At 40.7% G+C, this 18107-nt stretch overlaps 1 protein-coding gene across 1 annotated transcript; it reads right to left on the bottom strand.

Annotated features, from left to right (window-relative positions):
• Positions 1-5727: 5727 nt before the first annotated feature.
• Positions 5728-8600, bottom strand: LOC132797902 (uncharacterized). The gene is made up of 2 exons (XM_060809653.1): positions 7667-8600; positions 5728-7571 (listed from the first exon to the last, which is right to left on the bottom strand). The coding sequence occupies exons 1-2, from the start codon at positions 8598-8600 to the stop codon at positions 5728-5730; spliced, it is 2778 nt and encodes a 925-aa protein (XP_060665636.1).
• Positions 8601-18107: the final 9507 nt, after the last annotated feature.

An 18107-nucleotide genomic window follows, 5' to 3' on the forward strand; every position in this document is an offset into this window, starting at 1 on the left:
AAGGATTAAAAAGTCTTAATAGATTAAAGTGGATAATGATTTTTAAATAATTATCTTTTAAAATACTCACCGATCATAACACCAAAGAAATTGTCTTCCTTTTTGGGCCGCATTCCCCTGTCATTATTTCCATAACGTAGATTTTCTGTCATAATTTCCACTTCCTCTTCTTTAGGCACATTGTCGCTTTCCACTGTAGAACTATGCATTATACTAGCTGCTTGATATTCTTTTATTATCTGTTTATTTAATATTTTACACATTAAACATATAATGCATACATAAATTATTTTTTAAGTAATTCACCTAATTATTGATCGCGGATCCGCTTTGCACTTCTCAACTCAAATGCTAGCAATAATTTCATCATCTAGGAAACACAGCTGCGTTTGAGTAAAAGAGTAGCACAAAATAAAACAAAGACGCGTAAACAAACAGCGATGTAAAGCATAATCGAAGTTTTGTCTTTAAACTTGTGTATGCTTTTTCCACAAAATAACAAAAACAAAAGCAATGCTTGCCGTTATTTTGTACTTATGCTTTAATGCGCATATATTTATTAACTAGGTGGTTCGACGTTCGATTACTATAGGGTTAATCTAGTAAGTACCCAGGTAGTGATCGACGAGGTAAGCACTTAAACAGGGCCAATCGCAAACTCGAGTCGACTAGGTGGTTCGACGTTCGATTACTATAGGGTCACTTTAGTAAGTACCCATGTAGTGATAGGCGAGGTAAGCACTTACCCATGGCCAATCGACACCTCCAGTTCTGCAGGGTATATATAGCTTTTAGCTTATAGCTTTTGCAGTTTCAAAATAGCTAGATCTAGCAATAAATTAGCTAAAATAGCAACACTGATGTGTGAGTGATAAAAGAGCGAGAGCAAGCGTGGCTGCAAGCCGGAGCGCTTGCGGACAAAAGAGAGTGCACAAAGTATGTGTGTATGTATGTGTACGTACAACGGTCAAGAACAGGGTTGCCAATGCAAATTTATACATTTCCCCAAAAATCGGGATACAATTCCCCAAATTTGGGGACAAAAATCCGCTGATTCCCCACAAATTCCCCAACATAATTTTTTTTTAAAAGAAACAATAAAAAGCTAAGTATAACTCATATTAGTATTCTTAATTAATTAAAATAAAAACTCAAACAGTTAACATTCATATTCTTTTCCATATTTTTGTGGATAGCATTTTGTTTGACGGGTTGAACTTGACGCTGCCGCCTAGTTTTTTAATTCCTTCTCTTGCAGCCATAAATGATACAACAGTATCTGTATTCAGTCGATTACGGTTTTCAGTTTTCAAATTCTTAAGAATAACATAAACTTATCGAACTCAGCTACGAAAATGACGAAGACAGCGCGCATAACATGTAGGCGTTTAAGAAAAAGAAAAACAGGAATCCCCTGATCATAAACAAAACAACTGTCAATCTACTTGTAGTTTGAAACTAGAGATGGGCTATACATAATATTTTTAAAAAAGGTCGATGTCGTGCACTTGCACTTGCACTCAAAAAAAAAACATGCATACATACGGACACGATTGGCGGAAAAAACAGATATAATAATTTATTATATATGTACATAGGATAAAAGCATAGAAATGGTCATCCGAAGCAAAAAAGAAAGCAACTTGGCAAAAGATATTGGTATCTTTTGCACAATATGGCGGAAATCAAGGGGCGGACGACCGTGGGAGGAGTAATAGGAAAGAAGGAAAAAAAAACTTGTGGTACTTATCTGCGGAGTATGCTGGAATGATGAGCTCCGGCTTGAAGGACCAAATGTTTGTAGCGGCGCTGAAAAGTCCAAAGTTTTTCCGTTGCAAAATGAAACACTCGCGTTTGTTCACTAATAAATAATATATTTTCAACTTTTCGGGGTATTGTACAAAATCGCAGAGTTGGTGTGATTAGACCGTGGTTGATGAGACGTGGTTTCTAACCGACGGCATTTCACCGATCTATTGCCGACCGCGCTCAACGGTGGAGAGTTGTGGGAGAGAGAGATGTTGAGAGCACTGGAGCTTGAGTGCTTTCTTACGCGTGAGCGCAGTGCTGGTGAGCGAAAAGCTTTGCGTGCTTTTCGGTCGGCGGAGCGGAGGTGTGCCACTCACCTACAATGCGCTCGCATCAACAATATTATTTATTACAAAGTTCCTCTTGTTCAAAAAGTGGCATCAATTGCCATGTCCAGAAAGCTGGGATTTAATTTGACGAGCTTAATCGATTGCGATAGTCGGTAAGCACCAGTCTTAAATAAGAGAAATCTCGTTCAATCGACACCTGGTATAAAAACAATAAATAAATGACAAAATTTTAATTAATTAGACCATTTTCATTTACCTAAGTTGGCGGTACACCATAACAAACATTACTAATTCCGTATAATTCCTGGTCGATATACTGTTTACCTTTCCAATAAGACAAAACGTCTATGTCAATCCATTGGTAAGAAAGTTATTTTTTAATAGACATCGATTGTACTGTTCACATCTGATTTAACGCCTTGAGATAAGTACGCTTCTAACAATTCGTCTTCCTCATCAAAAAAATAGTTCTGCATTTCATTAGAGCTGGAATTCGGAGTTGAGCACATATTGCCAGTAGGGTGAAGACTATTAAGTCTATCCCAAATAAATTTTAAATGATTTATTGCGTCATTTTTTTGTTGCGGCGATAATATATGTTGAAAACGTGGATCCAAAAACAAGCAAGAAACTATAAATTGTTTGTTTAAACAATATTTTTGTTCGTTTTTCAATAGAATTTAAAATTGCATTTCCAATAGTTTTCGTTAAATTATGATTTGTATCCTTTACAAATTTTTCTGTAGATATTTTAAGTTTGAGCCATTGGGCGTAAAAGTTACTTTAATGTAAATGTTCCTCTTGAAATTTTTTATGATTTTTTGCAAGGGACTGAAAACATTGCAATATGCCTCAATAAAAACCCAAAACGAGCAATCTAGATCAAAATTCTCTTCATCCTATTTGTTTTTGATAGATTCAATTTAACTTAAAATATATTTGGCTTCCAACAAGTTGTTTAACATTATGTACGTATGTAGATCCCCATCTGGTTGGACAATCTAATTGTGGCATTTTCCATTTTTTTAATTCAAATATTTCACGATATTTGTTTGTAGGGGGGATGTTTCGTCGTTGAGATTAAAAAACACTTTCACTTTTTATGATTATGATAACTTGAACTTGTATTTTATTTTTTCACTTGAAAATATACATGTGCTTGTGCGCGTAGAAGTTTGAACATAAGTACGTAAAGTGGAGAAGAAAAAGCACTAAAAAGGGCAGGGTGACCATCTTCAGAGGAAACCAAGAACAGTGTGTCTGTGCGTATGACACGGTCACACGCACAGTATACTAGCTTTGTCGCTATCGATAACTCTCGATCGCGACCACACTGTCAGCTGGCCTGAGTGGTCACACCTGCAGTCATCTGGCATCAACATCCTCCCCCCCTTGCAATGAGTTGCAAAACGGTATCATTGTCCAAATGGACCGGACAGAATCCAACCCAAGGTGGAATTCTGGGCCATTGGCAAACCGTTGGTGCTCGGCAGGAGGCCAGGTAGGATGATGTGAGGATACACATCAGTGCCGAGCACCAGGGACACCGTCGATGGCTGGAACCAGCGTTCGTCGGCGAGCGTGATGCTGCGGAATTGCTCCAAGTTCTCGCCATCGACGGGTCGGAGGGGGGTGCGGCTGCAGAGTTGCGAGTCCACCTGCAGCAGCACCTTTCGACGGAACTCGGATGTCCGTGAGCGGATGATCGCCGTGCAGACGCCTTCCGTACCAACGCGGGTGACGGATAGCCGGTAGGCTGTTGCCAGAGATGCGCTGATACGGCTGGTCGCCGCGCACGGGTCGATCAGCGCTCGCATCTCAAATGTTTTGCATCCGGTGTCGATCAGGATGTTGGCCGTCGGAAGTATGCTCACAGCCTTGTCCTGTAGCAAGGATGCGAGCGACGTCGGAAAGGCCTCCTCGGACATCGGCGAGGCCGGTCGATGGGGTGACGGCGAGCGGGAGCGTGACCGTGGCGAGCGTGGCCGTGGTGAACGCGACCTTGGTGAGCGCGGCCTTGGAGAGTGGCCTTGTTGGGGTTCGGGACCGGGTGGAGACCGGTTGGTCTTCGCCTTGTCGCTGACGGTTGGGGTGAGCGCTGCGTGCCTCCTTGAAATGCAGCAGTGTGTGGTGATCCCCCCGACACACCCTGCACCTTCCCGCGCTGCGGCAGGATTGCCGGAGTGCTGGTGGGCCGAACAGTTAGAGCAGTACTTGTTGATGAGTACTGCTCTCAACCATTCTCCGCTGTCAGCCTCAGGAATCGCTGACATTTCCGGAGTGGGTGGATCCCACGGCACACGCGACACCGGAACGAGTTGGTGCCAGCGGGGCGGTTCTGATGGGTGGATGCGTGCGATGGCATACTACATGAAACGAAAACAAAAAGAAACAAACGATTATTGTAATAGCCTCTTTGCAATGTCAATGACGATTAGCCGCTCTTGGATCCGTGACAGCTCATCCGCCTGGACCACGGTAGAGCTTGGAACTGCCAACTTTCGACTCCTATCGATGAATCGGAGAACATAGGCAGACGTGCGCAGTGCCCTGCCAAACTCAGAGAACCTGCTCAGGAAGTCGGGAGTCGGAGGCGACTTAGCGACGTTGCATTTAATCCGCTGCTCCAGCAGAGTCTCCGGAATGGGACTTGGAGAAGATGGCCATTGATCCGACGGGAGATGAAGCCACTCTGGTCCATGCCACCACAACGGATTACGAACCAATTCTTGTGGCAGGACACCACGGCTTGCCAGATCTGCCGGATTGTGCTCGGATCGCACATGCGACCAGTTCTTGGCGTCGCTGGCTTGGACAATCTTGGCCACTCGATTGGCCACAAAGGTTGTCCATCGGCAGGGTGGCTTGTTCAACCAGGCGAGAACAATTGTTGAGTCGGTCCAAAAGAAAGTCTGGAAACTTTCTGCTGGCAGGTTCAGGAGGAGGGCAGCAGATAACTCAGCCAACAGGACTGCGCCACAAAGCTCCAGACGTGGCACTGAGAGAGACTTGACCGGAGCCACCTTTGTCTTCGCAGTAAGGAGATGTGTGGAAACCTTGTTCGCCGTTTCCACACGGACATAGATCGCTGCTCCATACGCCCTTTCTGACGCATCACAGAATCCGTGGTACTGGAGCTTCACTCGTGTCTGGAATTGGACCCATCTTGGAATCCGGATCTTTCCCAGAGCAGGATAGCTCTGGAGGTACTCCTTCCATTGGAGTGAAAGATCCGTGGGTAGGTGCTCGTCCCATTCGAGCGTTCTCAGCCAGATCTCCTGCATGAAGATCTTGGCTCGGATAACGAAAGGGCCAGCCACCCGGCTGGGTCGAAAAGCTTAGCGATTTGCGAGAGCACTTCCCTCTTCGTGTAGGAGTCCTGATGGGCAACTTCTGGTGGCATGAAGAAGAACTCGTCATCGTGAGCTTGCCACCTGATGCCCAGAGTTTTCGCCGTACTAGAGTCTTCGAGTTCGAGGAAGTCTTCTCGTAGTAGATGGTCCCTTGGAATGTCCTTCAGCACGCTCTTATGGTTCGACGTCCATTTCCTCAGCGGGAAGCCAGCACTGTCAGGGCTGCACACACTTCCGTAATGGTCGGATGGCCTCTTCTCTTGTGTGTGTCCCCGCTAGGACGTCGTCCACGTACATGTTGTTGGAGATGACATGGCTTGCGAGAGGATACTCAAGCGTATGTCATCAGCAAGTTGCTGAAGGACTCGTAGAGCCAGGAAAGGCGCACAGTTGACACCGAATGTCACCGTGTTCAACTCAAAGTCACGGATCACACCGTCCGACGTGCGGAACAGAATTCGTTGGAACGGTGTGTGCTTTGAGTCCATGAGGATTTGGCGATACATCTTCGTTATGTCCGCATTGAACACATATCGATAGTATCGCCATCGGAGGATCTGCATCGTAAGATCCGATTGGAGAATGGGCCCTGAATGAAGGATATCATTCAGACTCTTGCCATTTGAGGATGGACAAGATGCGTTGAAAACGACCCGCACCTTCGTTGTGGTGCTATCCGGTTTGAATACTGCGTGGTGAGGCAGGTAGAAATTAGAGTCGTGCCAATCGCTTGAGGCGATATGGGTGTCATATGACCCAAGTCCACGTACTCCTGGAGAACGGCATTGTACTGTTCCTTTAGAGAATCGTTTCTTGACAAACGATTCTCGTTCTTGAAATTGAGCCAGCGCTATAGATCTGGAATGACCCAGTTCAATGCCTTCGGGCTTCCGGAATGGAAGAGTCACCCGATATCTGCCACATGTGCTACGAGAAGTAGTCTTAACGAAATTCTCTTCGCAAACGAAGTCTGACTCCTTTATCAGCTTCGCTGGAATATCCTCCACCTCCCAAAATTTGGAAAGTAGGCTGTCGAGCTGTTCGTCTGCTTGGAGGGCGACTCTTGTCGAAAACGCAGAAACAGTTGTCGACATACTCTGGGAGACGGGGCCGGTAAGAATCCAGCCAAACACGGTTTCCTGCCCAAGGAGTGAGCCACAAATGTTTGGCCGGGAGCCGCTCAAGATGACCGACGGAAGGATATCCGCGCCAATTAGTACATCGATCTGAGCGCTCTTGTAGAAATGTGGATCTGCCAGTTCTATCGCTGGTAGATCCTTGAGGAAAGTTCGCGGCATATCGAAGGAGGGCAATTTGCCTGCCAACTGTGGAATTACGAATGCCGAAGACTCGATATGGAGCCTCGGCTTCGTTGGAGAACCAATGCTGAAGTGACATAACTTCTGCGATTGGGCCGCAACTGCGTGATTTAGCCCGGATACCTGGGCTCGCACGGACTGGAAAGGCAACTTAATGCGTTGGAACAAACGCTCAGAAATGAAGGTCGCTTCGGACCCGGAATCAATTAACGCACGTGCGGTATATGTAGTGCCCAAGTGGCAAACATTGATGACCGCCGTGCCGAGAAGGACATTCTGAGCGTTATTAGCAAAGAAACTCTGCACATTTGTTGCCGTTGGATTTGGAGTGGACTGTATGTTGGACGATGAAGAGGCACCATTGTGGGCACTGTCACCCCGATGGAGAAGAGTGTTGTGCCGCCCTTTGCATGTAAAGCAATTGTGCGCACTTGTACAGTCTCGGAGTTGGTGACCTCTTGCGAAACAGTTCAAACAGAGACTTTTCTGTTTGATGTATGTCATCCTCTCGTTGACCGACATTTGCAAGAAACGCGGACACACCCGGACAGGGTGATTCTCCTTTGAGCACAAGTCACACGATTTGCTTTTCGGAGTGACTCGGGCCTCAAAGGAGTTGACTCGCTTCGAATTCTGCGGACGGGATGGTCCTGCAGTCGCGATCTGTGAATTGGCAGTCTGTTTTACGTCCTCAATAGCTTCGAGCGTACGGTAACGCTCATTGAGGAACGTGCTCATATCCTGCCATGCGGGAATTTTCGCTTTGTCCACCAACGACTGCTCCCACAACGAGGTGTGAGCTTGGGAAGTTTGGACGAGCAGAGGAAAACAAGGATGCAATCTGCGAACGGGCTACAGACGGAAATGTCTGAATGCTCAAGAGCGGTCAAGCAACGCTGAATCGTGCTCTGCAGCTCCTTGATAGCTGCTCCCGACTCTTGGGTAACCGTGGACAGGTTAAATAGGATCTTCAATTGGCTTGTGATCAACAAGCGCTTGTTCTCAAACCGTTCGCAGAGAGCACCCCAAGCCGACGCGAAACCATCGTTCGTCAGCGGAAATTTAGCTACTATTTCATTGGCCTCATCTGCGGTCTTCGAATTCAGATGGAAAAGTTTCTCGACCGGAGTCAACCTTGGATTGTTGACATAGATGGCCGTGAAAAGGTCACGGAAAGTCGGCCACCGCAAGTAATCCCCACGGAAAACTTCGGTGTCGACTGGAGGGAGCCGGCAGCCACTGGAGTATACAGGAGGAACGGATGCTTCACTCCTGCTGGACCCGGAAACCTGGGTAATTTGCCCCTTAACACGGGCGAGACACCGCTCGTACACTGCATAGCAGTGATCGTACTTTGCCTCCATCGCCTGTGTGCCTTCACCGTCGCCGTCTTGATGCAGTGCATCAGCACATGTGGAATAAGCGGCTTCGACGTTGTCCCAGAGGACTTGCAGCCGGTCACGACGGATTTCGTACGTGTGTACATTGTCATCTTCGGCTGCAGGCCCTCTGACCCGACTCTCGAAATGCACCAGTCTGTCAGAGACGGCAACGAAATTGCTGAGAGCCATCGCACGGGTTTTGCTATATTTAGCTTGGACGGAACGGGTAGTTGCCTGACTACGTAGAGCAGTCGAAGATGTGCGCAACAGCGGAGTCTTTGACGAAGCAGACGGCGACGGACGATCGACCTTTACTCGGAGTTGAGCGGCAGGTGTGGCGGATTGGGACCCCGAAGGAGCGGGCGAAGCGGATGACAGGCGACGAACTGTGGTCGGAAGCTTTAGCGAGTGTTTTGAGTCCTTGTCGCTCTTTTGGCTCTTGGACATACTATGCTTCGGCAGTCACTTTAGAGTCTTTTCTCAACAAAGACTCACGGTAAAGCGGACAGCCGAAAGCAAGCACAAAACAGAGTAGAACTTCGGCTGTCACAGGATAGTGAGCAAAAGCCGACACAAGAAAACAGACGAGGAACAAAATCGCTGTTGGAAAAACAAAAAAAATGTTTGAGTAAAACACAAACAGCAGCGTTAATCTTTATTTCTCGATGTGATTGCTGCTGTTTATATACGTAAACGTGAATGAATAATATATGTGTATGTGTAGTGATGGATAATATATATTATATACAACAGTGGATGTGAAAATACTGTATAGTTTTAATATGATCGGAGCATATACGGAGTGTATATGTGTGTAAGTGTCGTGTATGGAAATGTACGTGTGTGTATGTGTGTTGTGTTTGGATGTATATGTCGTAGGTATATGTGTGTATATATATATATGTATATACATATATATATATATATATGGAGTGTAGTGGATCTACGCGCGTTTGCTATGAGAGGAGCAACTCTCTTGTTATTTGAATATAACCAATAGAGAGCTTGCCTACACAGGAGTGTGTTAAAGAAAACAGACAAACGCGATACGACAGAAAAAGAAATAGCAAAAATACACACAACCGCGGCCAAAAACGGAAAATATTAGCGAACTCTTTTAAACTGTATAAATACTTACACATACATATACATATAAGGATATATATATATATATATTGTGCCAAGTATACACAAAGTAGAAAAGATGGCTGAGAAAATGCCGGTCGAACGCTTGTGTACTTATATATATATGCTGTGTCACATATATATAAGTTACAGAAAAAAATATGGCGCGAACACGACACTTGCACAAAATGTATGGATGGAAAAAAAGTGTATTACTTATCTTGAAACAAAACAACCAATGCTGCTGCTGGGGTCGAGCTATCCAGAGCTCCGGCTCGAAGGACCAACTGTTTGTAGGGGGGATGTTTCGTCGTTGAGATTAAAAAACACTTTCACTTTTTATGATTATGATAACTTGAACTTGTATTTTATTTTTTCACTTGAAAATATACATGTGCTTGTGCGCGTAGAAGTTTGAACATAAGTACGTAAAGTGGAGAAGAAAAAGCACTAAAAAGGGCAGGGTGACCATCTTCAGAGGAAACCAAGAACAGTGTGTCTGTGCGTATGACACGGTCACACGCACAGTATACTAGCTTTGTCGCTATCGATAACTCTCGATCGCGACCACACTGTCAGCTGGCCTGAGTGGTCACACCTGCAGTCATCTGGCATCAACAATATTAATTGGAGGTTTTTTTTATGTATTTTGTCATATTTCTGCAATTAAGTAAGTACTTCATAATATCCAATGATTTGATCACATCAAGAGCAACAAGCTGTGCTGTATGTGCAGCACAACGACAAACTTCGTTGCCTATTAATACAGAGGGCACTGTTTCCATAAGCTCGATTTTTTGTATATTATCATCGTTGGTGCACTCTTCGTCGTCCGTTTCATTATTTTGTTCAGAAACAAATGATAAAATATTTGTTATTTTTAGCATATTCGCACCGTTATCAGAAGTTATGGATACGATTTGATTCAAATTAATACTATATTTATTAAGCACTTTCACCACTTCAGCGGCAAGATTTTTGGCTCCACTTGATCCTGCACCTTTCAACTCAATCATTCCCAAAATGATTTTATCTCAACCGCGTTTATGTATTGTGCACTTATTCCAAATATATTTCTGGACAATCGGGTTGCACTGTCTATTTTCAAAGATAATAATTTGTTGTTCAATTCATTTGATATGTGATTCCTTATATTATTTGTCACTACTTTCAAAGTATTTTTGCAGTTTAATGCATTTAATTTCATTATTTGTCCATCCGCAGTTTTAAGACCTTCACAAATTGGATCGCGAATGTTCCTCATGTTTGGTGAATTTAAAACATTAAAAGGAATGCTGTCTTCCGATACCAATCCAATGTAAGATCTTAACAGTTGTTTTTTGTTGACTTCAATTTTTACTATTTTTTTTTTTCGCACTGTTTTAATCGAGGAATTTGATGACGATTCAATGTTTTCAAGAGTTGAAGTTAAGTCAACTTTGTGTTGCTTTATTAAATGAGTTTTTAAATTCGACACTCTACTGTTTTTAAGAAAACTTTTGCATATATTGCATATTGCAAAACACTCGGCAACTTTATTTTCAAAATATTTCCACACTGCACTTTGCGACATAGCTGAACACGTGTGAGTCTAGCAGCGTTCTAATTTCAAGTAAAAGCAAAAGAGGAAAAAGAACAAGACGGCGACTGCTGATGACTTCTTCGAATCGTACGCTTCTTTCTTTTTCGATTTACGCTGCTGTACAAAAGCAGCAGCGATAAAAATCAAAAGTAGCAAAAGGCCGAATGCATTGCTTTTCGCAACTGTGACTGCCGACAGCTGTCGAAAATTGTCGATAGCTGCTGCGGCAACTTATGTATGTATACGTTCGAAAGCAACAGCAAAGCAGAAAGACGAAAACCGGCGACTTATGCTGCTTTCTGATTTTCGTAGCTGTTTGATTTTTGTCTATGCTTTGACTGCGACTTCTAATTTTTTCAGAAGCAAAATCATATGAACTGAAATTTGCCGCAGTTTTTTAAACGCTGCTTACTTGTCCATTTCGCACACTTTGAGACACAACAATCACCACCAAATTTAAAAGCACATGTGATTGTTACCATACCAATACACTTGTTTAGAGTCACCATACCAGCGGAACAATTTAGTTTCGATCTGGCTCTTTTTGATTTCAGACATTAATCACTTTTAGAATTGCAAAAAAATAAAATGCATTAATAAAAAAATTAATTCGTTTTTTTTTCAAATTTAAAATAATTTGTATCGCTTTTAGCAAAAAAAAACCAAATTCAATAAAAATGGGCCAAAGAGCCAACGAGAAAAAAAGAGCCTGCTTGGGCTCAAAAGAGCCAAGTCTGGCAACCGTGATATACGTACCTTATTGTTTACAAATTGCTGTGCAAAAACATATGTATGTACCTGCAAATACTCGCTCACATGACACAGATGTGGCCACTATACAAAGCCGCTTAAGCATAAATGTATATAACAGCGAATATTGGGCTGATCCGCTGATCCCACCAGACCAATGGATCATCTGTTCTCATGATGAACTCCTCGGCTAGATATTTATCTAGTTCCTTACTGACTTTTTAGAAAGCGTTGTCATAATCTTTCCAGATGTCGTTGTCATTTTCATTAGGCTTTACTTGGCAAGCATCATCCATCCGAACAGATTCAGTATGAGCTGTGGCCGAATGAAATGATATCAATTTTGTTTTTAAATCATGAACTGCTTTTTTGTATGCTTCTTCAGATTGAAACTCTCTTCCTTTGAATCTGGGATCTAAAATGATGCTTTCAGCATACAAAACATTCGATTCATAATCTTGAAATCGTGTATGTATATCAGTTTGTATGCATTTTACGAATTCGATAATAGTTGTTTTTGTATCCTATTTCAAGTTATCTAAAATACTTGTAATTTTTTTTGGCAAAATTCCAGATAGCACAATTATCTTTGACAGTGTCACGTTCTTCTCTGCTGAGATTTCCGTAGCAATTTGGCTTAATGGCTGCAGTACTGGAATCACTCCTTCAATTACCTCCCAATCCTCCGCTGATAACATTAAGTCGATCCGCAGGTTCGATAACGTGGCCATAACTGCCTCTTTTAAAAGTAGGAGACGCTCGAACATTTTTAGTGTTGAATTCCATCTTGCTTAATTTTAAGCTCAGGCAATTTCAACAATTTGTGTATGTTTTCCAATTTCTTTAATCCAGTTGAGCTACTGTCAAAATATTAAGCTATTGATTTTGCTTTTGCCCTCACATTGCCAATTCCGTCTAGAGCCTTCTGGACAATTAGATTTAAAATTTGAGCAAAGCACCCAATATGTCGCCACTTGTCTAGTTGAATGGCTCTGACAATATTCGCTGCATTATCTGAAGCTATTGCCGCCACTTTGTTTTTGATATTCTATTCTGAAATGATGGTCTGCAAAAATCGGCAGATTTTCAGAAGTGTGGCTGATCGGAAATGATCGGCAAGCTAACATATACGAATTGAGGCTTGTTGACTCCTTGTCAATAAAATGAACGGCGACGGCCATATAGCTCTCATTTGTTAAAGATGCCCATCCATCTGTGGTCAAACAAACCGCTTGTGCTTCTCGAAGCTTCTCCGTTATTGTTCCTTTAAGTTCTTTAAGTCTTTCTCGTGGGCAGCTTGTAACCAGGGCAGTTCGACACGTCAGAAATCAGTTTTTTAAACTCCGGTTCATCTACCAATCGCAAAGCGTGTTGACCTTTGGCAATCATACGAACCACTTGATTGTCGAGGCATTGCAATTTATTTTTGGGAAATAGGCCGGTGCACAAATGTGGAGATCTTTGGCTGGGCATTTTGCACAGCAACCACACTGTCGTCATCGATTTGGCGTGCAACGGGCTCAAGTGCTGCTGGATGCTTGCTCTTCAAATGTCGGGACAAATTGCTCTGAGATTTGGAGCTTAAAGTGGACTTGCAAAATTTGCACTTGGCCTGCAGGTTTCCCAAATCATCGAAATGATTCCAAATGTCATTAAACTTTCTTATACACGACATATTATTATTTTTTAAATTCGAAACAGTTTTCGCGGTAATAGAAATGTTGAAATAAAGAAAGCGCAATAAAAGTACAAAGCAGAATTCAAAAACGCGCAAAAATGAGCAAGAAGTTGCTCATTTTTGTACAACTTCTTGCTCATTTTTGCGCAACGTCTTGCTCATTTTTGCACATTTTCGGTTTCAATTCTGTACTTATTGAATGGGAACAAAATGCGCAAAAAAGGGTAACTAAGCGCAAATGAACAAGGGAGCAAATGAACAAGTGAACAAAAATGAGCAAGCTAACAAAAATGAGCAAGTGAACACAAATGAGCAAGTGAGCAAAAATGAGCAAGTGAACAACTCTTTTTTCATGAGCAACCCAACACTAGTATAGCCTATTTCCACTGCCACTCAGTTCTTTTACTTTCGAACCGACTTTTTATACCCGCTACCCATAGGGTAGAAGGGTATTATAACTTTGTGCCGACAGGAAATGTATGTAACAGGTAAAAGGAGGCATCTCCGACCCTATAAAGTATATATATTCATGATCAGCGTCAACAGCCGAGACGATCTAGCCATGTCCGTCTGTCCGTCTGTGTGTCTGTGTGTCTGTCCGTCTGTCCGTATGAACACCTAGATCTCAGAGACTACGAGAGATAGAGCTATAATTTTTTTTCGACAGCATTTGTTATGTTTGCACGCAGATCAAGTTTGTTTCAAATTTTTGCCACGCCCACTTCCGCCCCGCAAATCAAAAAATCGAATAACAAGCGTAATTTTAAAGCTAGAGTTGCAAATTTTGGTATATATAATAATAACTATAGTAGTTATGATTCCTGAAAATTTGGTTGCGATCAGATAAAAATTGTCCAAGTTATAAAAGAAATACTTTTGTATGGGCAAAAACGCCTACTTATAAGGGTCTTAGGTACTTTGGCTGACAATCTGGTATATTGAGCCGTCTATGGTATATTTTGAATGCGGTACTATATTGATATACCAAATATACCATTTGGTATATTTTTAGTATTTTTAAGTATTTTCGGTATATTTTCAAAATGATACCGCAATATTTTGCCTTTATTAAAAATGGGTAGCGGGTATCTCACAGTCGAGCACACTCGACTGTAACTTTCTTACTTGTTTTCGTATGGGTTTGTACATTGGGCGATCGTAACATTCGACCTGAACGGAAAAAACCGAGGTTTTTTGGTGCAGTGGAAATAGGCTATACTATTATTGCTTAATCTGGTCAGCACCGATGACTACATAAGAGTGGGAACGCGCCAGAATTGCAAAGTTCTTGGTATCCCATTATTTGCTAGTATGTTAAGTACACTTTTAGAAAATTTAGGGAATTATATATATATATTTATGTATACATATATATATGTGTATATATATATACCTCAGTAAAATTGATATTTGTGCATCATATTTTGTTGGTATTGAAATTTGATTGATGATTTTTATTAAATTATAAAATGTTTAATACATCAAAAATTTAATTGAAAAAATTGTTCAGCGAAAGCTGATATTTGTGCAAAATTGAAAAAAAGCAAAATATTAAGGAACTAAGTAACAAAATGACTTAAGATTATTATTTTAGTATGGTATTGAATCTCCGTTTTCTTGTACGACCAATTCTAAACGTTGGGGCATTGAGTTCACCAAGATTTGGAGCGTGTTTGTGTCGATGGCATCCCATTCTTTAACTATGGCTTCCTTCAAGCCCTTCAATGACTCAAACTGTCTTCCACCCTTGTAAACTTTTGCTGACAGGATGCCCCAAAGGTTCTCAATTGGGTTTAAGTCCGGACTTATTGCTGGCCATCGTATATCGCAACATGTATAGGAGCGTTATCCTGTTGAAATATCCAATCGTCGCCATGCTACTCTTCTGCAAATGGCATTTTTTAGTGTTATAGAAATTTTTTTCAATATATAATACTATAATAGAAATAACGGAATTAGCGTGTGCGAAAAATATTCGTTGATCTTCGCTTTGCAAATGCAATCAATCGATTCCGGACTTTCAATAAGTGTGCGTTGTCGGTTTTATAAGAGCGAGTAAAATGGATTTGGACAATATCAAATTTGAGTTTAAGGAAGGAAGCCGTGCAGGTTGCTCTCAATTGTTATTTACTCCAAGTGACCTACAAATTTACATAAAAAATAAACAATTAAAATTGAATGATATTGCATATGTGTGTCGTTCAACGGATTGCAGAGCACGGGTTTATTTAAGTGCAGATAGGGCTCGCGTCTTTTCCAATCCTGAAGAAATTAAGCATATTCATGGACCACAAGCCCATGAAATGGAAAAAACCGAAGTGCTGTCGGAAATAAAATTGAACTGTCAAACCAATTCCGACGACACCAAAAAAATATTTAATGATGTTCTCGCGAGGTAAGTACACATACATGCACGCATACATACAAGAATTAGTGTACATATATATGGTACATACGTATATTTACTCAAAAACATGACGGTGTGTGTATTATTCAGAAATTTATATACATATTTGAATTTAATATTTTTTGTTTCGTTTTATAATAATTTAGAAAAACAAATGGAGAAGAGGAAATAGAAATAAGTGATGATACGATGAAACCCACGGTACAACGAAAAAGACAACCCAATTACTCCCGAGAACGTGCGCGATGCTTTTAATGATGAAAATATCATGAACCGTTTTGGCATGACAAAAGGAAATTTTCCGAAAGTTTTTTTTAAGAAATTATATGCATCAAGTTAATTTACCTATTGTGTATTTGCGTCTGATAAGGTCATCACTTTGATGCAAGCCAATATTGAGGAGCAGAATAGGCATTTTTTAATAGATGCTACATTTAAAGTTTGCCCTTACGGGGACTTTAAGCAACTGCTTCTTATTTATGTTAAACATGCAAAAGGTGATTATTTTATTGTTTGTTTAATTATACCCGCTACCCATAGGGTAGAAGGGTATTATAACTTTGTGCCGACAGGAAATGTATGTAACATGTAGAAGGAGGCATCTCCGACCCTATAAAGTAAATATATTCTTGATCAGCGTCAACAGCCGAGACGATCTAGCCATGTCTATCTGTCTGTCTGTCCGTATGAAAACCTAGATCTCAGAGACTAGAGCTACAATTTTCTCGACAGCATTTGTTATATTTGCACGCAGATCAGGTTTGTTACAAAGTTTTGACTCGCCCATTTCGCCATTGCAAATTGACAAAACTCGAATAACAATCGTAATTTTTTTAAAGCTAAAGTCGCGAATATATTTTGGCTTTATTCAAAATGGATAGTGGATATCTCAGAGTCGAGCAGACTCGACTGTTACTATCTTGTTTTCCTATGTTCTTTGCATTATCAGCTCAAAAGTATGCAATCTGATTTCGTTCTCCAATGACAAATGCAGGGTTTTTACATAAATGAAATACGTAAACAATAAGTTTTACATTTTCGCCTGTTGTAATTCTCAAGTGGTTCTGGAATTTCAAACAAGGAATGGATTTTAGAACCGAAGAATTTATGTTTTTTTTTTATCTAATTGAGAAAAAAATTGGGAAATCGTTAATAAACCAATCATACTAAAATATCAGATGTTCGACAAGATAGCTCCACAACTTTAGCGTCCCATATCGATAAAAAAATATCGGATAAAAAAAAATGTTTATTTACGTTTTTTTACGTGATATTTAATCTTAATTTAAAAAAGTTTAAATGCAAAACTATAGGAAACTAAATTATCTTTCTATTAAATCCATGTTTGTCAAATTTCATGCAGTATTAAATTGGGGTAGCAACATTTTTGCCAATATCTCGGTTTGAGGAGTTGTCTGCCAAATCGGCTTATGACAAGTTATAGAGTATTGTCTTATAAATATACCCTCAAAAAATCATAAATTTATTCTATGTCGTTTTTGAGATATTTCAGGAAAAGTAAAGTAACCTCAGCTCCAGCCCCATACAAAATGAGCACAAAAAATCAATGTTGCCGATTAATGATTTTTTGACTTTCTTGTCGGCCATAGTGCACATTATACTTTCGTAGATACAACTATAAGGAAGAACTTTAGCAATTTTTTTTTTAAATCCTTTAGGTTGTTTTTGAGAAAATTGACCTTTTCCCAACCGCCTCAAATTGGGAGACTTTAGTGTTAAATAACACAATTTGGACCTTGGCGGAACTTCAAAAACTTGCAGAAAATAACTAAATGAAACAACTATAACTATAATTTAAAATTACATTTAAATACTCTATTTACATTTATATTGCTTTGTTATAATTATTATTCTTATTTAAATCGTAATTTTGCAGTTTACTTGACCACTGATAGCGGCAAAACGCTATGTTAACGCTATCATCAAATTATTCTTCATATTTGCAGAACTTTTTGTTTTGTTCAAATCGGTAAAGCCTTTCTTGGGAAAATTATATTTTTGTGATTATTGCGAAAATTACAAATCAATTGAATTTGGCACGGCAACGCTTAACATCTGCGAAGCTAGTTCAAAGTTAGCTTTGAATTTTTTTTTGTAGATTTTTCAACACTTTGACTATGTACATAATTGCTGAATAAAAAAAAATAGATAATTAAAATATGTATCATTTCCCAATATATACTACAAAGCAAATTATCAGTTTCCGAGAAAATTCAAAATAACATCTACATTTTTCGATTATACGCTCTCCTAGACTTTGTCTAAGAAGGCGCGCAATGCTATAATATAAACATAAAAAATTCGAATGCTCGTTTGAGCCGTTTTTGAGAAAATTAAATTTTAGTGATTATTGCCAAACTAATATTACCATGGTGGCAACAAGTGTAACGG

This window comes from Drosophila nasuta, unplaced genomic scaffold (assembly GCF_023558535.2).
Source record: "Drosophila nasuta strain 15112-1781.00 unplaced genomic scaffold, ASM2355853v1 ctg30_pilon, whole genome shotgun sequence".
NCBI lineage: Eukaryota > Metazoa > Arthropoda > Insecta > Diptera > Drosophilidae > Drosophila > Drosophila nasuta.

Bases quoted from the DNA above. Each gene is read 5' to 3' on its own strand.
- LOC132797902 (XM_060809653.1), bottom strand. From the start codon at position 8,600: ATGTCCAAGAGCCAAAAGAGCGACAAGGACTCAAAACACTCGCTAAAG. The intron at 7,572-7,666 runs GTTGCTTGACCG...AAACTTCCCAAG, and splicing joins GCTGCAGAGCACGATTCAGC to CTCACACCTCGTTGTGGGAG.